The 27,765-nt window shown below is 38.8% G+C and overlaps 1 protein-coding gene across 5 annotated transcripts; it reads right to left on the bottom strand.

Annotated features, from left to right (window-relative positions):
- Nucleotides 1–25: 25 nt before the first annotated feature.
- Nucleotides 26–8,667, bottom strand: usf1 (upstream transcription factor 1). Of its 5 annotated transcripts, none has more exons than XM_018693276.2 (12): nucleotides 8,586–8,667; nucleotides 7,850–7,919; nucleotides 7,667–7,713; nucleotides 7,378–7,490; nucleotides 6,125–6,238; nucleotides 5,096–5,249; nucleotides 4,770–4,857; nucleotides 4,579–4,637; nucleotides 4,366–4,460; nucleotides 4,132–4,260; nucleotides 2,561–2,776; nucleotides 898–2,404 (listed from the first exon to the last, which is right to left on the bottom strand). In XM_018693276.2, the coding sequence occupies exons 2-12, from the start codon at nucleotides 7,855–7,857 to the stop codon at nucleotides 2,288–2,290; spliced, it is 1,140 nt and encodes a 379-aa protein (XP_018548792.2). In that variant the 5' UTR covers nucleotides 7,858–7,919; nucleotides 8,586–8,667; the 3' UTR covers nucleotides 898–2,287. The 5 variants fall into 5 exon arrangements, with proteins under 5 accessions (XP_018548795.1, XP_018548792.2, XP_018548793.2 ...); XM_018693277.2 differs by lacking the exon at nucleotides 8,586–8,667 and adding an exon at nucleotides 8,392–8,579; XM_018693278.2 differs by lacking the exon at nucleotides 8,586–8,667 and adding an exon at nucleotides 8,035–8,131.
- Between the last annotated feature and the right edge of the window lie 19,098 nt (nucleotides 8,668–27,765).

Genomic DNA, 27,765 nt, shown 5'->3' with positions numbered 1-27,765 from the left:
AAAAAAAAAAAATCAGTACTACATATTTTTAACTAATTAACCAACTTTAATTAACACAACTGAAAGTGGTTTATGACATACAGTATATTATTTGATTTATTTTATTATAAAGACATACATAGCCTACCTACTGCAATGTTACAACCCCCCTTTATTTACTTAGTTACATTGTTGCAATGTAATTATTGTCCCCAGTGAGGTTTCATGAAACAACATACAAAAATACAAAGCAAAGAGCTTAACTATGAACTGGATGAAAAACTGGGTATCAACTGGTCAGAGTGATATTGTTAAAAGATGAAAAGTCAAAGCATGAATACAATGTTTTTTGGAGACATTAACATGAGTGCATTTGATACAGACAAGGACAGTACTGCTGAGATTAAGAAAAAGAAACTGACAGAAGAAGTTGGTCGTGTTTTAGAGCTCACTGTACTGAAGGTTAATGAACAATCATAATGTTTGTAGAGGAAGGCATTCAATGAGGGCTTCGCTAAACTGATCTCACTTCTTTAACCTACAGGGATGTTGATTTTTTATTTCTTTCAGATACATTGTGTTATTATGATTGATTGGATTCATCAGACAAAAAATTTCAGTTTTGTAAAAAGCTTCAAAAGTAATATTTAAGGTTGTCATTTAGCAAAGAAGTTTGAATATTAATGACAATATTCAATTATTTTCCCGTATTACATGCACACACAATCACAAACAAAGTATCTCAAAGTGTTTTACAGTACTCTTTTGGCCCATATGATGTTGTCCTCAAATACCCATTGGCAACAGGCTTCTCACTGGGGGTCTGTGCTGGACGATCCCACAATACCATGCTGTCGCAGCAGGTTCCTCAGGATCTGATTCTTGGACTTCCAATCTTCCACCTGCGCAACAGCAACACATATAATACAGAAGTAATGTAGTAACACTGACTCATCAGCCGACCAGTAAACCAGTGCAGTAGCACGAGGTATGTAAAAAAAAAAAAAATTCTTTCTAACCAATATTTCCAAGAAATATATCTTATGTTACATGTTTAGAATATGTACAAAAAACATTGTTGAAATAAAGTTTATGATCAACTGCTCCAACAATGAACTTAAACTTTGAAGAAAAACAGTACGCAAAATCCACTCTACTTCATGAGATCAATTAGTCAATTAACTGATTACTTGGGCAAAAGAAAACTGATCTGCAACTATTTTGATTATCAATGGCTTAAGTAAATTTTCAAGCTTTCCAGCTTCTCATATATGAGGAGTTGTTTCCTTTCTTTCATTGTCTTATAAAACAATAAACTAAATATCTTTACTGACATCACCTTGGGCTTCCAGACATTGGAAAATTTTCAGTTTTAGGACATTTCATAAACAAACTAAAATAAAAGGACCAGTGTGTGGGACATAGTGGCATCTAGTGGTGTGAACACAGACTGCAGCCAACTGAATACCCATTCCCTCACCCCTCACCTTTTCCAAGTGTGTCGGAGAGTCTATGGTGACCGTCAGGTGACAAAATGGTGTCAACTATCACATCAACTAGTCTGTCAAGTAAAGAGGTTCTTTATATATCCATCCATTATCTATCTGTAACGCTTATCCTTTGAGGGCCACGGGGGGGCTGGAGTCTATCCCAGCTGACATTAGGTGAGAGGGTACACCTTTGACATATCATCAGTCCATCCCAGAAGTTCTTTATATAGTAATATCTAAATATTGTATTTAGTTGTTACTCTGTAAAACTAGGTAATAGCTGACATCAACTCTCTCCTCTCTTTATCTGCTTTGTCTTACAAGCTGCAGCATCAACGTAAATACACTTCTGATCAAAATTTTAAGACCCGTTGATAAATTGCAAGAATTCACATTTTGCACTGTTGGATCTTAAGAAGGTTCTAAGTAGTGTTTCAAAATGCAAAAAGAAGAAATAGGAGTGAGACAAAAAAAAACTGAGTAAGCAAATTATTGCAAACAACCATTAAACTGAAATAGGCTGTTCATCAGCTGATCAAAAGTTTAAGACCACATCCTTTAAAAGCCCAAATCTTCGCAAAAATGTGGATTCAGTGTCATTTTCTGTCAGGTATCCACACTGTCACGACCTCCTGATGGCGAAGGCAAAAAAGCTTTCTCTCTTTGAACGCGGTCAGATTGTTGAGCTGCATCAGCACGGCCTCTCGCAGCGTGCCATTGCTGCTGAGGTTGGACGCAGTAAGACAGTCATTTTAAACTTCTTAAAAGATCCTAAGGGTTATGGGAAAAAAAAGTCAAGTGGTAGACCCAAAAAAAATTCACCAGCCCTGAGCCGGAGGATCCAATTGGCAGTCCATCAAGACACGGGACAATCCTCGGCCCAAATTAAGCTTGTCACTGGTGCCAACTGCAGTCCCATAACCATTAGACGCCATCTGCGAGAGAAGGGTTTTAAGAACAAAAAACATCTTCTAAGACCTCATCTCCTTCAACGGCACAAAATTGCCCATTTGGAGTTTGCACGAGAGCACCAAACATGGGACACTGAAAGGTGAAAGAAAGTTTTATTCTCTGATGAGAAAAAAATTAACCTTGACGGTCCTGATGGCTTCCAACGTTACTGGCATGACAAGGAGATCCCACCTGAGATGATTTCTACACGGCACAGTGGAGGGGGCGCCATCATGATCTGGGGGGCTTTTTCCTTCAATGGAACAATGGAGCTTCAGGTTGTGCAGAGGCGTCAAACGGCAGCTGGCTGTGTGGAGATGTTGCAGGGGGCATCCCTCATGACTGAAGGCCATCGTCTGTGTGGTAATGACTGGGTTTTTCAACAGCACAACGCTGCAGTTCACAATGCCCGCCTGACAAAGGACTTCTTCCAGAGAAATAACATCACTCTTTTGAACCATCCTGCGTGTTCCCCTGATCTAAATCCAATTGAGAACATTTGGGGTTGGATGGCAAGTGAAATTTACAAAAATGGACACCAGTTCCAGACAGTGGATGCCCTCCGTGAAGCCATCTTCACCACAACATTCCCACTAGCCTCCTGGAAACACTAGCATCAAGCATGCTGAAGCTTTTGAGGTGATTAACAAGAATGGCGCAGCTACTCATTACGGAGTCCTTTTTTGAAAATTTTATTTCTATTTTAATGTTGTTTTTTTTTTTGAGATATGGTCTTAAACTTTTGATCAGCTGATGAACAGCCTATTTCAGTTTGGTTGTTTGCAATAAATTGCTTACTCAAAATTTTTTCTTGTCTCACTCCTATTTCTTCTTTTTGCATTTTGAAACACTACTTAGAACCTTCTTAAGATCCAACAGTGCAAAATGTGAATTCTTGCAATTTTTCAACTGGTCTTAAAATTTTGATCAGGAGTGTATGTGAAAGGCCCTATGTAGCGCCACTGTTTGGTTCAGTTTGTCCGTTCTGAGCCACTGTACATGGCAGTGCAAAAATGGTGGATTCTGTGGAAGAGGACCCACTCCCTATGTAGATGTAAATGGCACGTTCTATGCAAACAAAAACACAACAATTATTAGTTTTAGGTGGTTGTACACTAATAAAAACATACTTTTGTACATTATATGCCATTTCTGCCAACAGATCGCTGTAAATGTTACACACAATAATTGATGCTGAAAATAATTGACAGTTGCAGCACTAAAAACAATCATATTATAATTCAGTGCTGATTTATAATCATTAACTAGCGAGTAAACAGCAGTTTGAACACCCAAACTATGAAGACCTATGTCTTCTCCAATTTCACCCTAATGTTTAAAGGACAAATAACATTCACGTTCACTACTGCTAATGTGACATGGAGGGGGCAATAACTGACCATGTATAATTTAAACGACCTGCTTCCAGTGTCAGTATAAATGTGTTTAATTCACCTATGACTACAATGATGGCAGTGGCACTAGAAAGCACAACATGTACATCAGCGGCTAGGTACGCATGTAGTGTCAAATTCAGCTTCAAGCAAAACACTACGTCACTCCCATTTCTTTCTACACAACTGAGAATCATCCAACAGGTTAACATTTTACATTTTGCACAGTGGTAGAAAGTAATGACACTTTACAGTTTTAGTCCCAAAATACCTCAGTCAGTTTGCTGGTATGCACCATAAGACACATGCTGACGTACCTCCTGTCTGAGTAGCTGGTTGTCGATCCGGAGACGATCAAGAGCGCTGATGTCTTCCCCCAGCTTCATGTTGCTCTGTCTCAGTTCCTTGATGTACTCACAGGCTTTGGACAATATTCCTCCTTTACTCTGAAAGACAAGGGAACTTCGTCTATCTAGATACAAACTCACTGGGTTCATCTGAAACACAGGGCGGAGTCTGACTCATTAGTCCGCTGACGGAGTTGAACTCACCTGTCCCGTCTTGGTATAGTCAACATTACAGTCTGGGATGGCCTTTGACAGCTGCACAATCCAGTTGTTGATCTTATCCCTCCGCCGGCGCTCCACTGTTGGAACAATATTTACATTTAAGGGTTATACTCTTATTATTCATATCCGCTTGGATATTTGTAGCAAAATACAGTTTATTTCTTCAAATTCTCACATTAGCTGTGAAGCTCTTACCTTCGTTGTGCTGGGCTCGCCGTTTCTCATCTCTAGAAGCCCGGGGAGCCTCTTGCTTTCTAGTAAACAGATAAAAACAAAGGCATTAAATCGGCTCAACTTGTAGGATGTAGAGGATTTTCTACATTTAGCTGAAACTGATTACTTTTAATCAACAGTGCTGTAACTGTGTTAAATTATGATGTAATTACGCTATGTATGGCTGAGTACGAGGTGCGATTGTCCTTTGATTGGATCCTGTCAAAACTTCCTGGGGTGACATCATCACATAGAGCTGCCCTGTAAAAAAAACCTTCAAGTCAGCTGTAAGTAGACGTACAAGTATCTTTAAAAATATTCAAAATTGGCTTTTGATTATTGGTTCATAATCACTAGTTCTATTTAGATTTTACGAAGGCAGTGTCAAATGAAAATGCTGTTGTGGTATATTATTGTATGGTGTGTAGTAAGCTTTAGCACACACAAAGACTTTGTCATAGTTATGTGCCAGGAAACATACAGTATGTGCAGTAATTACCTGTGGGTGTAGTCTGGCCCAGCAGTGTGTCAGAGGCCTGCACTGTGGTCACCATGGTGCCAGTTGTGGCATCAGCAATGGTGGCAGGGTAATATGTGTACTGTGTCTCAGTGCTGCCATCTCCCTCCAACCCCTCCGACTGGGAGAACACAGCCTGAAGTCAAAGAGACATTAACACCACAGTCAGTCTTGCATTGCACTGTTCAGGTGCTTATAAAGAAATGAGTGATCAAATAGATCAGGAATTTCATTCTGCAAGCTTCTGTCAAGGCATTTACTGTGTGTGGCTAGACAGAAACTCTAGGTGACCACCATCAGAAATTACAAGTGAAATGACCTGCAAACTCATAACTTTTCAGGTTTTTACCAGAAAATTCTGCTCTTATCTTGGGTGCATTTAAAAGCCTGGTATGCAGTGCTCCTTTTATGCCATACATACTGTGAGTTCTTCACAAACAATTCAGCCTTTTTGGTAAACTTTAGGCAGCCAGTGATGGGTTTTTTTTGGAGAGCAGCCATCTCCTCCGTGGTGTCCTGTCATGGACACTTTGCTCCATGAAATCATGCACCATGATTTGGGTATGGTAAACTCATGAACACAGATGTTAACCAGCAGCAATGATTCTGTTTTTCCTTTAGTTGTTACTATGGGGTATTTTGTTATTTCAATAACAATCCTTTCCAGCTTTATGCAAATAAAAAATTCTTTTTGAGTCTTCTGAGATCTTGTTTGCCATGTGTGGCTTATATCAGCAGATGCTTAGCCAACTTAAAATGTTTGAGGTGTTTTTATAAGTCTAAGTGGCTCTTAGTCACTCACTTACTCTCTCTGTTTGAATGATGCATTCAGTATGAACAAGAGCAACACCATGATTTGGGATTTTAGTTAAACTAGATTGTGTTTGTTCATATATGGAACTTAGATTAAGATCTGAACAAATGCAGGTAATTCCTCAGAGTTCACTTACTTTTTCTTGCCTATTAAGGAAATGTTTGGAAATGCAAGCTCCTAGCCAGTGCTGGTCTCACCTGTGTGACAGTCTGACTGGTTGCAGGGAAACCGGCTACCAGGCTGACTGCTGCAGCTCCATCTGTCTGAGCCTCCAACTGGCCATCTGACACCTGTATCACTCTGTAGGTCACCTGCAAGACAACACATTACACCGAGGGGTCAATATCTCATTCCAACTGAGGGAACACATTTCCTACTACCTAACATACAGATACAGAATCTATATCTAACTTCTACTTTTAGGTCCCCATTAAGTGGGTCATGAGTACTGAAATCAGAATTATGACTAACACAACTATGAAGAAATGTGAAGTCAAAACAAGATACTTGTACAAATCTGTATATGTGCAATGATGGTAGAAAGCCTGTAATATATAGTATTTTTCTAATATCTCTCAAGTTCAAGAGCAAGCCAGTCACACAAATTTCTGCACTTTCCACTGCAATATATTGTTATACTCTCATTTTGCCACTAACACTGCTATGACTGTGGCAAAAGAGTTCTGAGAACCTGATCAACCAGGACAGCCTTAGGGGGGACCTTGTGATGCCTGCTCCTTTTTGCCATTACTTTTTTGGTTTGTTTGTTTAGAGGGGTGGGGTAGAGTCAGGAGGGGATCCCCTTTGGCCTAGGTCACTTAATCCCCAAGGTACTGTGAAGATCCCACATTTAGGAACGTATTTACAGTCGCCTCAGACAGTATTCAAACCTCTCCACTTTCTGAACCCTGTTGTGTTGGAGATTTAATTTTAAATGGATAAAATTAACATTTTTCAATCTATACTTAGTGCCCCATGATGACAAGAAAATGTTTTTAGAAATCTTTGCAAATGTTTTAAAAACCAAATGTTAAGTGAATCTGCAAGACAATAATGTGTACAATAAGCAGAGGGGTCTAAATACTTTCTGAAGCAACTGTGGTTTGCTTCAACCCGACTAGTGGGCTAAAACATAGTTATCTTCTGTTCACAAATTTTCACTAAAATTCTCTCCAGTATTTGTTGTCCTTACATTTCAGTTCTGTGTCTCTAGAGAGATTCACCTTAAATTACTGTTTCACCCTGCCAACTTATCGTACATGAATGTGTGTGTTCTATATCACAGCAAATATGTCAGCTCATGTTCCTCTGGATAGAAATAAAAGTCAAACAATGACTTGCCAGATTTCAAATACAGCCTCACAGGTTAACTCAAAATGACTGTTTTGCTTGCCAGATTTTTTTTTTTTTTTTTTTTTTTGGGGGGGGGGGGGTCAACACTCCATCCTACCTGCCCGCCTGCTCCTTCTGTCTTGAAGAGATATTTGATAGGTTGGTCGGTGAAGGTGGCTGCAGATTGAATGGTGGCAATAGCTGCTGGATCTTCTGCAGTGGCTACAGACCCTAAAAGCAGAAAACCACATAAAAGAAAGTCTGCTTTATAGTTGTTACAGACAGATGTGAGAAAGAACAGCTTTAAGACAACTTCATGCCATATTATTAGTGCTGCAGGTATCCTGACACAAGCTAATGTGCTCTGACATCCACATAAAAAGGGTCATATTTTACATTCCTCTTACCTTCCTCGTTGACGGCAACACTCCCATCAGGTTCGGGGCTTTTCTGGCTGCACACATACACAACAGATGTGTCACGTTGTGATTAAACTAGCTAAATAATTATCTAATTAATTTACTACTAGTCAATTGTTTCGATATATTTTGTTATTAGTTGACAATGGCGCATGTTATCGTCCCACTTACCTCTTCATTTCTGTCGACAGTCTTGAACGAGGAGACCGCCTTCACTCGCTCCCACAGCCTGTGGACCAGACTATAAAACAAGTTCATAAGTTTGACAAAAGAACGGAAGAAACTTACTCAAACTACAGTATGTTAACAATTAATATGACTTTCAACGACAATAGCCCCAAGGCAGAAATTTAAACCTGAGACGATGTTAGAAGAGGGTTGGAGGTAGCTAGCTATAGGCTGTGCGAGCTGAGTCAGAGCGAACGTTACTATGGGTGATAACGGAAACTGGTCGTTCAGCTTTCACAATTAAGGCATAAACCTAAGAGCATACCATACAACAAGGACGCGGCTGCCTACATGTGTGATGAACATCAGTATTTTGGAAGCGTGTATCGATTACGTTTAAAGTGCTGTCTACATGTGGTCTGTATTTTTGCTTTTATGCCTTGTTACTGAGTAAGATTTCAATATGTGGGTACACGAATATTTTAATTTGGGAATTTTACCGGAAATCACGTATATCATTGCGGCTAACTCGACACGGATCCTACCTTTCTGCTACATTACCAGTCGGCCCCAGCGGTTTTTACAGATGTTTAAGAAAACACTTTCCTCCGTGCTAGGCTAGTGGAAGCAGTGCCCGTGATAGCTAATAACGATGCAAAATGATAATAAAATGGCCACACTGTGAACACAATGTCCAATTATGTTCAATATATTCCAGCCTGAACAAAGATCTACTTACGCCGCAGTGGTCCCTCCCCCGATATTTGTCAACAGACCTGCCTCGGTGTTGATTATACGCATGCGCCACAGGAAATAAGTCATCCGGCTCCAGATCAAGTTGATAAAGCTTAAATATAAATTTTACATAACAAAGCTATGTGAATATCTCCCTCGCCTGTAAGCGATACTGTCCCACTTACGATTGAGAGAGGCATTTATAGGAACTATTACGTCTGTGAAATACGGTTACAGCAGGGTGACAACCTAAGTTGTGTGGGGAGAATAAGGTAACTAATTTCGATGCCTAACTATATTGTAAGCAGTGAATACATTTACTGAAACAGAGTACAAAGGAGGCCTCCCAGTGAAGTTGCACAGACAGTAAGCACTATCTTACAAACTCATATTGGTTCTTATAAGTACTGGGAAATGTACTGCATATTGTTATCATAGCCAAATACCAAATGCATTATTTTGATACAAGATTTACAACCGGAAGATCTAAAACGTGCTACCTTGACGCAGATAAAATTAGAGACGGGCTGCAGTACAGCCGCGGGGGTTCACTGTTGAGGTGCATTACAAGAGGGAGTGTGACGACACTATTGTCGCAAATCCCTCAGATTATCCACTTCAGCAATTACACGTAACTATATGAATTAAATAAAACTTTAGAGGAAATACAGTAGAGTTAATAGCAACAAAATCAACATGACTCTGCACTGTCGGAGCTTTTTTTCATTGTTTTGCGAAAATAAGTGTTTACTGATTTATTCGCCAAACTGTGACAGTTTCCCTCGATTTACCAACAAACTGGTGTTTATGAAGATATTTAACAGAATGAAAGGCAGAAGGTTGGAGCTGAGGGGGGACAAAAAAAGCACTGGACAGCGCCCGTGGTTCGATCCCAGGACGGGAGAGAGAGCGATATTCAGAGTTGAATTTGTTCGAAGTAACCACTGAGCTAAACCAGCACGGAGAGAACTGCTGCAATCTGACTTTATAAGTGTGGCTCTGTTACTGAATAATATCGCTTTATAGGTATGGGTGTGTCAGTGAATAATACAGATTTATGAGATGTAGGAGTAGAGGCATAAAGTAGCAGAAAATTAAAAAATAATATGCATAGGCTACAAACTCAATATTACAATGTTAATTGCACCACAGCTGAGCAGATGTAACCACTGAATTCCAAACGCAATTTTTAAAATTCAAACCTATTAAAGCAAAATATGTAGTTAGCACTCTTGATATATCAAACAGATCAGAAAGTGGATACTGTATATATTGAGTTTATCATTATTGAGAGGTATCCAGGTGCACCAGCTGTTTTTTATTTTAATACAGTGGCCTGAAGGTGTCCATAAAGGCTGTTGTTACTTAAACATTAAATAGCCTGTCTATATGTCTGATATAGGCGAACACACCTACCATCCACCCACGTCTGTCTCTGATATAAAACTAAATCTTTGTAAGGATCGCTGCTCTTCCTGACGGATGGGTGCCGACTCATTTCACTCGTCGTCTATCGCTGAGACAGGTTAATCAGCTGCTGTGGTGTTTAGGAGAGTTTTCACCAGGACGAAAAGTCGGTGAAAAAAACACTGGACAGCACCCGTGGCTCGATCCCGGACGGGAGAGAGATCAGCGAATTCTGCAGAGAGAATTGATAATCGAAGTAACCACTGAGCTACACCAGTGCGAAGGCACCCCCAGAGAAGTTGACTTTTCAACATGACTCGTCAGGATTCGCCCGTTTTTCCTCAGCCAAAGATAACTGGAACAGGAGGGGAAGTACTCTCCTATCCATACATTCATTCATTATCTATACCGCTTATCCGTTAAGTCTCGCGGGGGGCTGGAGCCTATCCCAGCTCACATTGAGTGAGAGGCGGAGTACACCCTGGACAGATCGCCAGTCTATCACAGGACCAACATATACAGTGGTGGAAAAAAGTTTGAAAGGTGGAAAAACCCCATACATTTGTGAAATATTGCATTAATCTCTCTTAGGTCATCAAGTACATTTTTTTAAGAACAGTCACAGCCAGAATACCAAACAAATCCTAAAAAAGCCATTAAAACTTAAAATTGATTGGTTCCATAAAAATACATAATCATTTACATAGGTCATTTTGGTACCAGTGATCCACTAATGAAGGTTGTGCTTTTTATTAAAAGACACAACTTCTGTTGCCGTGCTTCGTGTCTATATGAAGCCAGCACAAAAATGGCTAAAACAAGGAACCTAATGCAGGAAACAGGCCTGAAGATACAGATTCTCATCCAGGAAGGGTACAGGAAGGGTATAACCAGGAAGTGCAGATGCAGTCCTTCAGCAGTTGGATACACTCTGCAGAAATACAGACGAACCAACAGCTTGGAAGACAAACCAAGATCTGAGCGTCCAAGGGTTTCTTCAGCAAGAAATGACCACATCCTGATCCACATGTGCAGGGAAAACTGCTGAATGACATCACAGGAGCTTCAGCAGCTTTGGTCAAACCAAACTGGTGCCCAGTGTTCCACCCACACTGTATGTGACTGACTTTTAGATCATGGTTTAAGGTCCTACAAGGCTGTCAAAAAGCCCCTGATCAATGAGAGACAGACGTTAGCCCGGTGTTGTTGGGCCCAAGCACACAGGAACTGGACAGCCAGGAACTGGAAGAAGATTCTGTGGTCAGATGAGTCCAGCTTTATCCTCCTCCTGATAATGTGAGGGTACACAGAAGGCCAGGCCAAGCATTATCTCCAGCATGTACAATACCTACTGTCAAGCATGGTGGAGGCAGTATCATGGTTTGGGGATGCGTGAGTGCTGCTGGTGTTGGTCATCTCACTGTCTGTGATGGCACATTGAACTCTGCCAAGTATTGTGTAATTCTCAAAACCCACATGCTCCCTTCTGCATGTACACTGTTCCATCAAGGTCAAAACTGGATGTTTCAACAAGATAATGCTCCTTGCCACACATCCAGGCCCAGGAGAACTTGGCTGCAGGAGCACTGTATCCAGGTCTTAGAGTGGCCTGCTCAATCCCCAGACATGAGCCCCATTGAAAATCTGTGGTGGATTATCAAAAGGTTTGTTTCAAAGCGTAAACCAAAGAATTTAGAAGAATTAAAAGCAGTAATTCAAGAATGGGACAAGATTACCCCTCAACAGTGTGAAAGGCTCGTGGGGAACATGCCAGCCAGGATTAGAGCTCTACTGCGTGCTAATGGCAGGACTACTAAATATTAATTTAATGATGTGATGGTTTATTTTTTGTTCAGTTTTGAACACATTCTCTGTTATTTGTTGACTTTGATACCAACAATGTTGAGAACTGACATATTGAAACTGTCAAGAATTTAGTTTTGTTAGTTTTTCTTGTAAACAATAGACAAAAAAAAACCTCATTTGTATTTGTTTCTGTCTGTTTAATGCAGCCACACCTTTTGAAACACAAAAAAGATTTTTCCCCAAATACTTCATGATAATATTTGAGATTGTGTAAAATTTTAAGGGTGTCCGAAAACTTTTTCCCACCACTGTATAGACAATCATTCACACTCACATTCACACCTACAGGAAATTTAGAGTCACCAATTAACCTAAGCTGCTCTAACAAATATATACATTTATTTAAAACATACAGAAATAAAGTAATACATAAATGAAATGCATAATAAATAAAAATATTGAATGTAATCCTACATTTCAACAAATCTACATACATTTATAGCTATATATAGATGTCTGTGTTTTTACTTCTATTAATGATGTATTGCATATATATAAAATGTACAGCCATGTGGAAAGAAATGCTCCTTGGTTCATTATCTGCCAACTGGACAACTGGACACTGTGCAGTCTGGATATCATTTGGCAAAGGGAAACAAACCACCCAAACCAGGCCACAAAGAGACGCAGCTCATATACCTCACTATTACTCATTCAAAAGTGACAACGGATTATCAGTGAATTCCTGTTGTCTTTGATGAGAGTTTGTAAAACTAACCAGAATGAAACGGTCACTGCAGAGACAGGTGTTGGTGGTGGTCCTCAGTGTGTCTGTTCACTAAATTAATAGTCCAGCCGGAGAAGCACTGATGCTAACACAGTGATGCTATAAGGGGCGGGGTTATGCTGAGTGGTGGCTCCAGTGCGTCACCATTTCAGACCTGCCCATAAAATCCTGTGAATGAAACTGATGGAAAACTGAAATGGCCTAACTCCACAATGCTGTGATACATAGCTTACTGTCTTTACACATTTTAAGGAACTGTTTTCTAACATAAGTAATGTGTTTAGAGACAAATCTCTGAATTTGCTTTACATGGACTTTTTAAAAAATAGGATTAGTGTAGACCATGGTTGGGTGATGTTTCAGTACAAACACTTTAACACCTCAGAGTTCCTCTGCAAGAAAATTACAGTCAACAGTGAGCTGTCTCAAGGTAAACAATGTTGGTGTCAGCTGAGTACCTGAGTTTTGGCACCAACAGTGAGCAGGGTACAGTAATAATGTTCCTTCCATGTTAAAGTAGATCACAGCAGATTCCAGTGTGATCTTTCCTTTGCTCTCTTTCCTCTCTCTTCTCAGACTGCTAAGGTTTGTTGAAGATATGTTTAGCTGTTAATGTTTTGTAGATGACGGTCTTTCTTTTTTCTTTTTTTTCCAAATTTAATCAGATAATCTCACTGAGATCAAGATCTCTTGCAAGAGAGACTAACAGATAAAAAGACAAACAGACATAACCCGTCAAAACAAAAGGACAAATACATACAAGAAGACAAAGTATACATACATACAAATAATATCATCATCAGACATAACAAAACACATATAGCTCAGAGACAATCACACCATCACTGTATCCTCTAGGTAACACACAAATATTTAGAGTATAATTAAAATCTCCTTTCCTTTGTAATGCCAAATATTATTTTCCTTGTTCCATACAGTCTTGTTTTCTTCCACCATACTTAAGTACTTTAAGAACCAGCAGGAACCACTGAGTATTTTATTGATTGTACAACAAAATCACACTGTAAATCAAGCTGTATTATAATGTGCTACCAAAAGAAACAAAGCCACTTCCAGATATCACACATACATTGAAATCACACTGACATTTGCTGTTTCACTTGTTGCAAGAAATCTGCTGTAATCTGTATTCAAAAATACATATTTTTTAAAAAGTTACACATTTATTTGAATACTAAAAGCAACTTGTAAAAAAAGTGTAAAACACTGTATGAACACTCAAGAATGATGCAAAATAAAGAATGAACATTTTCCTGATGGTCAAAACTTTCACAGCCAATCCCTCATGTTGTCTGGCAGTCTGTAGCCATGACTGTCCACAGACACAGAATGACCACAGACCACAGTAAGGTTGGAGCTTGATGCAGACGTAAGCTTGTGGTGTCACTACAGGGCTTGATAGGTTCTAAGGAGAAAGACAGAGACAAGTTAGGCTCATCATTCATTTTGCTGCATCATTTTGCTCCTAACATGTAGCCAAACTGTGCTGTCTCTGATGCAGTACATTTTTCAGTTTGTATCTTCAGGCCACTTCAGAACTTACTGACACAAGTTCTTCTGACTCAGTCTTTTACTTCAAAAGCTGTCCAATGTTCTTTTGCTTAGAGTTAGAGCGGGGGGCGGTCGTTATGACACACATAACGACTTGAATGTTATTCATATGGAATTTCATGAGACCAGACTGAAACAGCAGATAAATGTTTTTTTTAAATTACTTCTTACATCTTCACCTTCTGCACAATACTGTGCAGAGTTCTTTGTTTCTGCATTAATTTAAATTGCTTTCTTTAACAGCTGTGACAAAAGTGGCATTATTGTCAGGATGGAAACACAAATATTGCATATTTAAGCAATGTTGATTGTAATTATGAATATTTTTAGGGTTTATCTTTTTTTTCAATTAACAGAAAATATCGGTCAAATAATTATTAAATATGTCAATAATTTTGACACATTTCAAAATGGTAAAATTAGCTAATTTTATAATTAAACATAAAAAACCCCCAACACTACAAATATTTTAGTATATTTGTGCTTTGAGACTCTTCCCCTGTAAGGTGGAAACATTTTCTTTCTGATTAATTATTACTCAACAATCACTCCTACTCCAACTGATGCTTAGCAGGTGAAATTGTTCCATGGCTGTAATATACCATCATAGTGTTGGGTGTTTACTGGGATCAGTTCTCTCATGCAATTGCAGTTGTTTCCTTGGATTATGTTCTCACTTCCAACAAATCCACATTTTTACTTGGTGCAGTTGTTTAGTGTACACCTTAGTTTGATTTCCATTATTCTCAATTAGTGGAAATATTTAAACAAACAAACACATAAAAAAATCTAGAGATGAGAGACAAAAGAGCTAAGAACCTTCAATAAACTTGTTAGCTATTAAACCATCACAAGTTTTATCTCTTCCTTGTTTTTCACGTCAAACACAATAAACACTTTAACATAAAGTAGTGCAGACATCTCCAGACATTCTCATTGTCCCATGAACTTCTGTTAATAATCTGGCATACTGTCTTGGAAGGATTGAAAAAAGTTGTTGGTGTATTGAGTTGCAAATAATCAATCGCTGACAAACTGTCCATATCAGGACTGGATTAACTTGCCAGGGAGGCCAGAGGCAAAAATATGCTGCTGGGCGCCCAGGGATAGTGACAGTGTGAACGCTCATTTAACTGACATTTTCATTTACATAATGATACTAACTTTTTCTGGAGCTCCGATCTATGGTGATTTGCTTCCTTTCGATCCTGTCTTTTCGAGTCAAAGTGCAGTTGTACTTGATGGTTTTATTGGCATTTAGGTGATGGTCTTGGAGAGTAAACTTGCACATTTCATCAGACGCCTCAGCCATCACTTTCCCGTTTGCGTCCAGAAATACACAGCTGAAGGGTGGAGAGCCTTGACAGTTTGCATAAAGGCAGTCCAACCTTCAGTAGATTAAAAAGTTATGGTTAATGTTTTAAGGGCACACACATATTTCAATGCCAAAACCTATGCATTCAAATGCATTCCATATGAGTGCTGTGAGTGTGAGAAGTTGGTGTCATTAATGAGTAGAATGGATACTTGCACCTAATGCTCGAATTCTTGGTGATGCAAGCAGTAAAACTGCCAAAATCCCCTTCCTTTTTGGCACTTGAACCTGCAATCAAATGGCATGCTGTATAAATCATGTCACGCTGCATTCAGAATTTCAACACTGAACCTTTTAGCACTTTAGCACTACAGTATTAGATAGTTTAACAAATCTAAAACTGAATGGTGAATGGCAGTTTCATGATTTCTATATTGAAGATTCTACTAGATATCCCAAACCAGCAGGTTATTAGGTTTACAGCCAACACACAGCCTGTCATAGCCCACATACTGTATTTTTGTTTTACTTGTATTGTCAGTCTGTGTAATAAAACTATATAATAACAAAGAATTTACACAATTTTCATGCTAAAACCTCAGGTGTTCAGCGTTACTTCTGGACTTTGATTCTTGTAAAAGTCATAAATTATTGTAGAATTAGGAGCATTGACACTCAACAGTAGTTCAGAATTTAAGGGAATGATATGTTTTCTTTCCATGAGATAGATGAGAAGATTAATTCCACTCTAATACCTACACACCAAGTATGGAGCAGGATGCAAGAGACAATTGGCCTTGCTCAGCATAAAGACTGAAAACAGGGAGAAACAGATGGCCTGGTTTTCTCCAAAGTTTAAAATACAGCACACAACCCTAAAAGCTCACAAATGAACACAAAGAAAGACGTCAAAATGACAGTTTGTTGTTTTAGACTAAGTTACATGCTATTGCTATTTCTTAGAGAACAATCCCAGAGGGCAGCGATTTCCTGGAGGTTTGTCGTCACAGTGAGGCTGTGAGAAAGTTTGTGGAGATGCTGCAGGAATATGGAATTAGTGGATGAAGTGAACAGTTAGAAAACAAGTTTAAAAGGAATCGATAATGTGTTTTTGAACTTTGGGCAGAACCATGCAAGCTGTTTCTTCTGTGTCCAGTGTTAATGATAAAAGACCACTCTGCTGATTTATCATTGCACTCCAATAACATAGTTGTACTCATGTTGGAAAGTTATTTTAAAAGGATAAAAAGAGATCTTTTTTTTTTTTAAATTTGTTTCATTCTTCTTCCTTGTCAAAATGCTGACATTACCAATAGTCAACCACTGACAGATATGTCAGAGATTTGGGTGTGTTATGCTAATAGTGGCTAATGTATTCTCAAGCCACAGAGGTCTGGTAAAGCTCACTTCTTTCTAACCCCACAGCCCCAGATTTGTTTCAACTTCAGACTTGTAGTCTGCAGCCCTAACAAACACTGACATCACTTGAGGCAATTTATTAGATTTCATGTACTGTAGCTGCCTCTGGAGTCACTAAGAGCTAACAGACTTTGATGTGTGAAATCAATGAAATTCTTTGCTTTGCTCAGTACTTAATGTACAGACATATGAGTGGTATTATTCATTCAAATATATATAGTATATTATTTATATATATTGATTAATCATCCCATTTAGCTCTTTAAACAAAGCAAATTAGTGTATTAGTGTAATTCACTAAAATCTCTCACTCTAAATGATGGACATCATAAAAAAAAGTTATATCAGAGGTCAACCCTGTCTCCTAAAAATCTTGTTAACACAACAAAACCACAACAGCAAATGTATTTTGTAGGAATGTAATTGCAACTAGATTACATTTTCTATTAATATAATGAAATAATACTGTTAATTATGCATTTGCCAAGTCACAAATGCATTGATACTGAACATATCAGTTGACTGACAACATATTTGTTTTCACCAAAATTTCCATTCTTGCAGCACAATATCCACTTGAAGTGACTATGCTGTATACAGAAAAAAGCTCACAGTGACTTCAGACTAGGGCTGCACGATTCTAGAAAAAAAATGAGAATCGTGATTTTTTGGCTGAGGATTGAGATCACGATTCTCTCTCGCGATTTTTTTTTCAACATGTTTTTTGCACTAATTTACCCGATACATGAGGAGGCGGAACAGAAAATACAATGGTGCCTGATATAGGACAGGCCATATCTTAAAGAATATGGTCTAGACCTGCTCTATATGAAAAGTGCCTTGAGATAACATTTGTTGTGATTCAGCGCTATATAAATAAAACGGAATGTTTAGTGGTAGTGGTAGTTGATGGAGTCTGTAATTTCCTTGTGTCTATGGGAGCTCGTCAGGTATGGTAATAAACTGTGTAAGGCTGCCCGCTAAATGTCGACTGTTCGATTAGTCAGGAGTATGACTATAGAATGTCAGTGGACGAGTCCTTACTCTTTTTTTTAGCTGCCTCAGAGTTCACACAGAGCACTGCAGGAGCAACAGAGCGACAGGCTGTAAACTTTACAACCATCTTGTCTTAAAATGACCAAGCCACAAAACTAACTTTAGCGTTAGATAAAATAGAGGGACAGTGCGACGCAGGCAGTGTGACTCGCTCTGATTCTCTCTGCTCCAGTGTCAGGTGAGTTCTACCTGCCTGCTGACAGCTGCATGCCCGCCGCGAGAATCCGCACATCTAAAGCGGAAACTACCGGTGATAAGACGAGTTAAAACCAGCTGACTGTGTCCGTCTGCAGTGTTTTCACTTTATACATTTTGTCGCGGCGGCTGAATCACGTGGTATAATGACACATTGTCATTGGCTGAGGGAGATAGGAGCGTTCGTTTTCATGCAGCGGGTGTCTCTGGTGAAAATGCAGCAGAATCGTTGTCATTTGAGATCGCATAGAACTCTGTAGATAGCGATTTTAATACGTTTACTCGTGCAGCCCTACTTCAGACACAATATGTTTATTTATTTCACCAAAACCATCCCAACCGCCCTCTGGTGACTCTAGTTCCACAAATAAATGTAGCACTTCCTTCATTCAAATATCGCCTCTGAACATAATCCAGCCAGTTGCTCTGTTATTCCTACCATTTTTTTTGTTTGTTTGTTTGTTTTGCTGTTGCAGTTTAAGGAGACAGGGTTGCAGAGGTGGCATGTTTTGGAAAATCAAATAACAGTTTTGACCAAATCCACTTCAGTCAGTCACAAAGCAAGAAGGAAAAAAAGCACAAGAAGAAAACCAACTCAGTAGTGTAAGGACAGAGTGAAAGAGAGCCATGGGCTAGCAGTGGTATAATCCAATCTCTCAGATCTGATTAAGGCTTGTTCTGCTGATTGATGAGCTTGTTACAGAAGCAGCAGTAACCACTAAAATGCTGTTAGTGTATTCCTGAATCTGAAAGCTAGAAACTCAACCGCTGCTCATATTCACTTACTGTCATACATTGTATATATTGATATGTATGCACAGATGATTAAAATCATTAATTGTGTTAATCATGCAAAATAAAATCCTTAAAATCCCTTCCATTATTTGAAATGAGCTTACCCATGTAGAAGAAGAAGAAAAGAGACAAAGAGGTGTACATTTTCCTGATCCAACTGAGACATTTGACAAAAAACAAAACATGGTAAATTCACTGAGGGGAAAAAAGTAAGATATCATCTATTCTCAGACCACATATTATACCTTCAAATTACACTTAATCCAAATGTTGCAAATCTTTTCATCATGACAAAAGCAACACATGTATATGCTTTCTTAATCATCTTTGAATGTTGGACTGTGGAAGTGAATGCTTTTATATAAAGTGCACATGAGGTCAAGCAAAGCTATATTAATACACACCATGTTTAATATCATGATTGATCCTGTCTAGCAGCCGTGCATAAAGAGCAGTTTCATGAGGTTGTAAAAACCATTACCCCATTAAAAGAGAGCAAACACTAGACAGGTAAGGGAACAGTAACCCATTTCTAATCAATCTAACATGTAAGTAGCTGTCAACAAAACTCAGTGGTCAGGCAACACTTACCATGTTCCAACAGGTCTCCTGCACTGTTTCAAGTGAACATACACTGTGTTAAAATGAGTGTGAAATTAAAATATATTTCAGTGTCTTACCGTTGATGCGATTTTTGTTCCTTTCTCTTCCGTGACTCGCAACAGCTGAGGACAGAAATCATAGATTCAGTGTAATGGCCTGGGCAGGGCACTACGAGGGAAGCAGCTGGGGTGGAGTTGGGTGGGAGAGTTGCGTGGAAGATAGCCTTAAAGTGCTGTTCTACTGTACAGTGCAGATTGTCCCTGTTCGTTTGGGTGATTGCTGATGTAGACACTGCAAAAGTTTCTTATTTTTGCACTGTTACTTTTCACACTTTAACCTATGTAATTCACATTTAGTGTGTTTAGTGTCTTTATTATACAGTTTAGTATGTGCATAGTATGTTGGCAACAGTTGTCTAAGCTGGATGTTTTATCCTCTCTTCCTAATGAATTATTCTGGATGTAATAATGTATATAGTGCAGTATACTGTATTTTGTGAACTTTGCTGATTTAAACACAATTATAGGGGTGGGGTACCAAGTTTGCTAAGCATAAAAAAAACAATTAATGGCTCAAATGCTTGACCAAACAGAAAACGATGACGACATTGATAGTGCACCCCTCCCTCTCATACCCTTCACCCCATCTTTCCACAAACCATATAATTCACTGCAAAACTATTCAGATTGAAATCATTCGAGGGTAGGTCTGCTACTTGGAGTCTGTCAATGGGTAGGGCTTAACTCAGGATTGTTGCATAAATGCACATAATAATCATTGGAAAATCCAATTTGTACTTGTTGAATGGGGCACCACTGTCCAATTTTGGGACAGAAATCTGGAATATTAATTTTGATGTCAAGATCAATTTTAATATCCAAACTGTAAACTTTAATCAGTCTGATATCTAAGATCGTGATTTCTTAATCCAGGGATCCAGCTCACCATTGCAAAGAAACACACAAATCTGCTGGTCTACATGCGTATTTACAATTTATTGATTACTGAGGTGAAGATATATAGAGTGAAAACATGAAATAAGAATGAAACAGAAGTGTAAGGATGATCAAACTAGCATGATGAACTAACAGCAGGTAAAATGAGCAGAGTGATATGGTGGAGGCAAACTGTTCAGCTTTAGTTGAGTTCACTCACAAGCTTTCTGTCTCGGCAAACTTAGTTTCTTGCAGGTTTCTTTGCAGGCGGTCGTGTAATCTGCGGGCCTCTCGCAGGTTAAAGAAAAATAAGCTCTCACGTACTTAGCGTTTTCTGGATAACTTTACAGGAGGCTGGTGTCGGCCAGACGACTCTAAAACTGTCAAAAATCTTCAGGATTAAAACGCAGGATTATCAAAAATAAATTCTAAGTATTCAGATACTTTTGTTCCTTTGGCTTAACTTGACCTTGCTTGGCTTAAGAAATGTTGAAAGTCACTGGCATGTATAGATTTAAGAAAAAGTGCGATGGCGAGTAGCTGTATAGCTTGGAGCTGATTTAAACCAAAAGCATTTATCTTTGTGCGCCAGAGTTTTTATTCTCTTGAGGATTGTGTCAGGTTTACAGGCGGAGTGAGGTGGTCTCAGCCAACCAGGATTCGTTGTCCTCACTTTCTTTGTGTAAGAACAAAATTTGATCTCTTAATAAATTCTAAATTATTAATCTGGAATTATTAATACTTGCGCACATAGTGCGTATTCGCCCTCCATCATGATCAATTAGGACATTGTACAAAATGAGATATAACTTGGTGGTGCTAATACTTGCATGCATTAATACACACATGAATTAAAACACATTACTTGCAAATCTTAACACAATTAAGCTGATTAACTGATAAAACTGCAAAAGAATTAATTGTGTTCATCATCAGTAATATATGAGTGGCATTACAAGCCATAAAGAATAATCATTTGATTCCAGTACCTGAAAAACATTATGTCTAACGTCTTCAGTTAAGCTACATGGTCAATAGATGGAAGTGAATCAATTGAATCAATTTTGTCAGTTATTATCTTAGCAACATTGTATAAAATTCTGATTTTCAGGGAATTATCCTGCAAGCATTTGATCAATAACATGGTTTGCTTTACAAAAACATTCCATTTTAAAACATTAAGGAAAGTGTGGCTGTTGATCTGGATGCACAGGAATGTGACATAATTTACGACCAGAGGCCTGGTGTAGAGAAAGATAGGAGAAGACCCTGGTTAGGTCTGTGGATCTATGGAGAGTCCAATCTGCATAGTTCTTTTTCAGGTTACTTTATAAAGAAAGTAACAGTTGAATGTTTAATGCAGAGAGAAGTTTGTTGTACAGAATGAAGATTTGGAGAGTGTTTATTCATAAGTTCCATATGAACCGTGGTCCATTAGAATAGTCTCTTCTGAATGGGCCATTTGACCTTTGACCCTGACTTGGAAGGAAAAGTTCTATATCTGCTTCTTATCACAGAATGTTGGGGAGGCTGAAAGGGGTTAAGGTAGTAATTCTCAGTGACTACACTTTTACCTCGGTGCAGTTCTGGGAACACATTCATGTCTTCTCCTATTAATTGTGTGATAGTCTGATAATAGGTGCCAGGCTGATGTCAGGCTGATGCCAGCTGTCGCTATAGGGTTATACTTGAAACAAACTGTTGAAAAAACATGTTGTGTGGTCGTCTGATGGAAAAACTCATCATAGCCATTTGAAGCAGCCACAGCAAACATGGGTGAGACGTGATAATTGCTCAGGTGGGTATAAGCTTCAGCAAGTCTCTGCTCAAATGTGGAGCCAAGCCCAGCTGACATTGGCTGACAATACATTTAACAATTAACCAATTATGTAGTAAATGGATTCATAATGTACAATGTTAATTCATGGGGTGCATGTTACTGAGCTAATTTGTTGGCTTAAAGTATTAGTATCTTAGCTACACAATACCAGCATCTTCTTATTGCCTGTTATTACTGAGGCAATTATGCCTTCTGGATCGGTGGTATGAGACAAATATGGGGGAAGAGGATGTCATTAAGATGCCCGTTTAACATTTGAGGAGAATTGACAGAATAACACTTCAAATATATGTATCATTATTAAACTGCTCCAGGTGCTAGAGTTGAAGGCAACTGGACTTCTTTTAGGTTTGTTGAAGATGTTTCACCTCTCACCTGAAAGGCTTCCTCAGTTCTAAAAATTGGTTGGGGAGTAACTCTGGAGGTGGTCCTGAAAGTTGTTAACCCACCCTGACATCTGAGTTGTTATGGTCACATTCCTCGAGGTGTGAATGGGGGTTATTAAATCACCTGGGTAAGGATCTCAAGACTGCATTATCCCATATGTGGTGGGATTGTCAGAGAAATTCAAAAGGGTTTTCTCCAAACACATCATCATGATGCACTTCAGACCCAACAATGCTTTTAGACAAAAAATGCTTAATCCAAAGGACAAGACTTCCAAGCCAAAGTTGAGCAACATTGTATAGGTGGATTGTGCATTGGAGTTAAGAGTGCTACAACCTATACATAAGTGAAACCAAACAAGTACTCCAGAAGGCCATGGCACAACATATGAGAGCCAGATTTAGGACAGATGGTTTGGACAGAGGAGTAAAAGAGGCCATCTATGTCCATCTGGAACGTCCATCTTTAAATAGAAGAGCTGGCCTATGACACCAACCATCAGCCCCCTATAACTCAGTCTTGAGATCCTTACCCTGGCGATTTAACCCACATTCACACCCCAAGCCATGTGATCCTAATGACTCACTTGATATAGGGTGGGGCAATGACCCACCAATGAGTTACACCTGGGCTCATGTGACCTGCATGACAACAGGATGGGTAAACAACTCTCAGGATACCTCCAGAGTTTAAATACCCAGGACTCCCAACCAGTCTTTAGGACTGAAGAAGCCTTTTGGATGAGAGGTGAAATGTCTTCAACAAACCTAAAAGAAGTCCAGTTGCCTTCAACTCTAGCAATTAGGACTACCTGACCTGGATGACTGAGAACCTACACTGACATTCTAAACATGTAGCAGTGTTTGTTTGTTGCTCCTCTAACACCCTCTGCACGTCTTTTTTTATTCATTTCCCTGTGAGGGGAGGAGTCATTGATTTCCTTCTCTAGCTGAGCCAAACACAACAAGGCATGGCAACTGTAGCCCAGAAAATGACTAAAGTAAACAATGCAGAACTGATACTAACACACCACATCTTCAGTGAAGGGCCTTGGTCCAAGAAAGACAGTAGTTAGAGGAAAAATGCCACCTTTGCCTGTAACTGCTATGCTTTAAGTTTAAGTGTGACTGCTAATGACAAAACCTTTTCTTGAATGTTTCTAGTTTCTGGTCATATTGATATGTCACATACCATCTCTTTTTTATACCCACACATTCAATTTTTTAGTTCTCATTCAACTATTCTGCTACTATTTTAATGGCAGTTGGGCTAGTAGATGATTATTCTTATAAGTCCATGATAGGTGCAAGGTTTAAACATTTATTCTTCAGAATGTTTGGAATCTGCTTTTCATCATCATTCCTTTTATTGTAAGCTACTCATTCATCTGCATCATAAATCCGGGCCATTTAATAGTATGTTTGATTTCATAATATCTACACAACAACCATCCCATCACCCTGTGCCTTGCTAGAGCAAATGCATGTTTTTCTCAACCATGGAAATGGAATTTAAGTGTGTTCTAGTGTATTAGTCATCATTAGTGCATTACGACTAATGGATATGGGTTGGATTATGTTTTCATTTCCTGGATATACCCCAGAGAGAAATTAGAAAACAGCCACGCCTCGAAAAGTGGGAAGTGATGCTAGATTATGAGAAAAAGCCTCTCTGAAAATAACTACAAGACATCATTTGATCAAGTGTGTGTGTGTGTTTGTGCATGTTTTTTTTATTTATTTTATTTATTGTCTCTACTTTACTTATTTATATTCTATTTTAGGAATGATGCATCGAAGGGATGTCATGTAAACGTGACAATGACAATGAAGATATTCTGATTCTGAGAGCTGTAGAAGACTTCTGCAGGGATGAGGGAACTTTCCAAAAGGATCTCAGCAGCACTCCATCAATCAGACCTTTATGGGAGAGTGGCTAGGCAGAAGCAATATTAATTTTATCAGCTTTTTTTTTTTCAGATTTAGTCCATGATAGTTTTAATCATATTTACTTAACCCCAACTCTGGACAATTAATTCTTGTTTCAGTCTAGATCAGCAAAGTGCTTTCAAATAGGATCTTATCCGGCTGATTTTAACAATCAAGTCTGGACCAATGTACCAGCCAATCCAACACAATCTAACTCACTCTAACTCTTGGGTCAGTCTTGGGTCAATCAGAAAGTAAGCAAAACAAAGAAAACCCTTCAGAGTCATAAAGAACCTTGTACAACAGCCCTACAATAAATACTTTCCTAATGATGTCCAGTTTTGTCAGGACTGTGCCAGAAAGGTATTAATTTTATTCTGAGATTTTGTAGGGTTTAGTAGTAGTGTTGTACTAGATTGTATTATATAGTGTGGAATTATAATAGGCTGTACACTGGCATTTAAATACATTTGTAAAGAAAATATGTGGAACCTCTTGGCGTTTGACCAACGCCTCATTTATGCGTCTCACACAGTCTGTATGCATATTACAGTGTTTTCTGCCTTCAGTAAGCAATTGTAAACCACATACATACATCTTACACATCCCTGTTAGAGCCAACTCAGCAATATACAAATAATGTGCACATTATGCCACACACAGATTCTTAACAACAGGACAGCTGATCAACAATTACAACAGTAGTCTAGATGTAGATGGGTTAAATGCAGAGTAAATTTTACTACATGGATCAATAAAATAATCTGCCAATACACTTGTGTCACTGTGCACATTCACCTCACTCTAAAGTGCACCCACATTGATAACTGTCCAAATGCTGGATATCCATAGACCACAGTGCTATGAATACACCTCAATAACAATAATGCCCATTATCAGATAGAAACCACAATGCGCATGACACAATAACAATAACTTGTCAAGCACTCACCGGTCACTTGTAAGCATTCAGCAACATCTTCATGTAGGTGTCCTTTTTGCTTCAGTTGATTGAGCAGTTTGGCTGTCCCACTGCCTGTACTGTCTTGTCCAAGATGTTTTTACTCAACTCCGCTAGCACTGGGCACATTGCTGGGCCTAGAAGGCGTCCTGTCACTAAACATCAAACTTTGACTGGCTGATGATTCTGTCACTAATGCTTGTAATAAATCAGATTTTTGAGGTTTCAACAAAATGCTAGCAGTAGCAGTAATACTGGCCCCCGCCACCTGATATCACTGTGAGGTGTTTAAGGGACTTTTTTGATGTGATAGGAAATTCCGGTTCAACAAAACTAACCATAAGCAATTTTGTGAATATTACACTGGTAAACTGGTAACTAAATACCCAAGAAAGACATTTTACACACACATTTCATTATTTACAGGGCCAGCAGAGCGGCCCATCACTGAGTTTAGCATATTAACATGCTAATATTTGCTAATCAGCACTAAATACAAAGTTCAGCTGGTGTTAATGTGAATGTCATTAGTTTTGCAAATTGAAATTTAGACCAGACAAAGCTACTAAATTGTAATATCCCGTTAGGGATTACTAGCACTATTTAATTTCTTGTTTTCTGCCCTTTTGTGTCTCCCAGTACTTTGATCATCAATACGTGCTTCTAATTACTCACCTGGCCTTGCTATCAGCTAGCCCCATGTACTGCCCTGCTTTTCCTGTTCCCCCGCCAGATTGTATTTGTTCATTGTTCATTGCCTCTCAGCATTATTTTCCTAGTGTTTACTCTCCTATTTTTGGATTTTTGCCCACTCCCTGTCTGGATTTGTAAATTTGATTTGGACTCATTACCTTTGTATGACTGTCTTGCTTTCCAGTAAAATAATTTGCCTATTTTAAACATGTTTACCTTGTGTCTTTCTCTGTGTCTGAGTCTCTGATCTGCCCAGAAATATTAGAGTAATAAAAAGTTATTACAAGTGTATCCTCTGGGGTACATGAGTGCTGTTGCAAAATTTCATTGCAATCCATCAAATAGTTACTGAGAGTTTTCACTCAAAACCACAAGCGTCAACCTGGTGGCACTAAAGGAAAAGTCAAGAGATCACTAAATATGATTCATCCTCTGGAGACCATGAATATCTATACAAAACTTAAAAGCAATCCTTTCAGTAGCTGAGATATTTCAGTCTGCTCTAAAGGGGTGGACAGCCATACTGTTAGCTTGACTAAAAATGAAAAAGGACATCTGAACTGATATCTGATGATATTGTTAGTCTAAAATTAAGATACCAGGTTAACATACCACGTGATTACCTCAGCTTACTTGCAGTAAATACCTGCAGATAATCAAGGACACATAGCAGAAAACATACTGTTATGATCCATACCAATGATTTTTTACAAATGTGTATACATGTGCTCTTCAGGCTCTGGGTTTTACTCTGGTGTTTACTCAGTGCACAGGGTTCAAGCACGGTGACAGTCCAGTCCCCCAGTGGCCAGCTGACATTTGATGTGAACCAGAACAACAAACTGCTGTACCAGGAGAAAATGCTGCACAAACTGACAGGAAAGTACAGCCTGGAGGTGAAAGGCACTGCATGTAATTCTGTGAAGGTTAGTGGACTCTGTGGTTCTTTACTTTGCATATACATTTACTGAATGCTGATTGGGACAGTGTTCTGTCTGACTGAGAATGTGGCTACACTTAAGGTGATTCTCTCTCTCTCTTTTTTTCCCCCCCAAATTTTGCACATTTGTAAACCTGTGATTTGATTACTAGTGTAACCAAGCACAGCCTGTGGAAAAAAGTATTGGCTAATTTTTCATGAATATTACAGTAGTCCTTATGTACTTGTCCCAAATTTCTCTTCACTGCAACATCCCAACTCCCACTGTCAATGTCAAAGTAAAACCAGAGGCCAACGGCATCAAGACATCTCACAGAAAGACTCCACCTAAAAACAAAACTTCTTGACTCTTCAACTCTCCCCTCCGGGACAGCAGGCATAACCCTATATGTTTAGTTCAGTTTTTGTCACTCTTTCTTTTTTTTGCAATAATTAGTCTGCTTGAAAAGCATTGGGAATTGTATACATCGTTTGCAATCAAGTAACTTAGACATTAAATTATCATACAAAATGGATGGATATGCCTATATTTTATAAGGTATGCA

This window comes from Lates calcarifer, linkage group LG21, assembly GCF_001640805.2.
Source record: "Lates calcarifer isolate ASB-BC8 linkage group LG21, TLL_Latcal_v3, whole genome shotgun sequence".
In the NCBI taxonomy this organism is placed as follows: Eukaryota; Metazoa; Chordata; class Actinopteri; family Centropomidae; genus Lates; species Lates calcarifer.
This window is presented reverse-complemented; position numbering and strand designations above follow the sequence as displayed.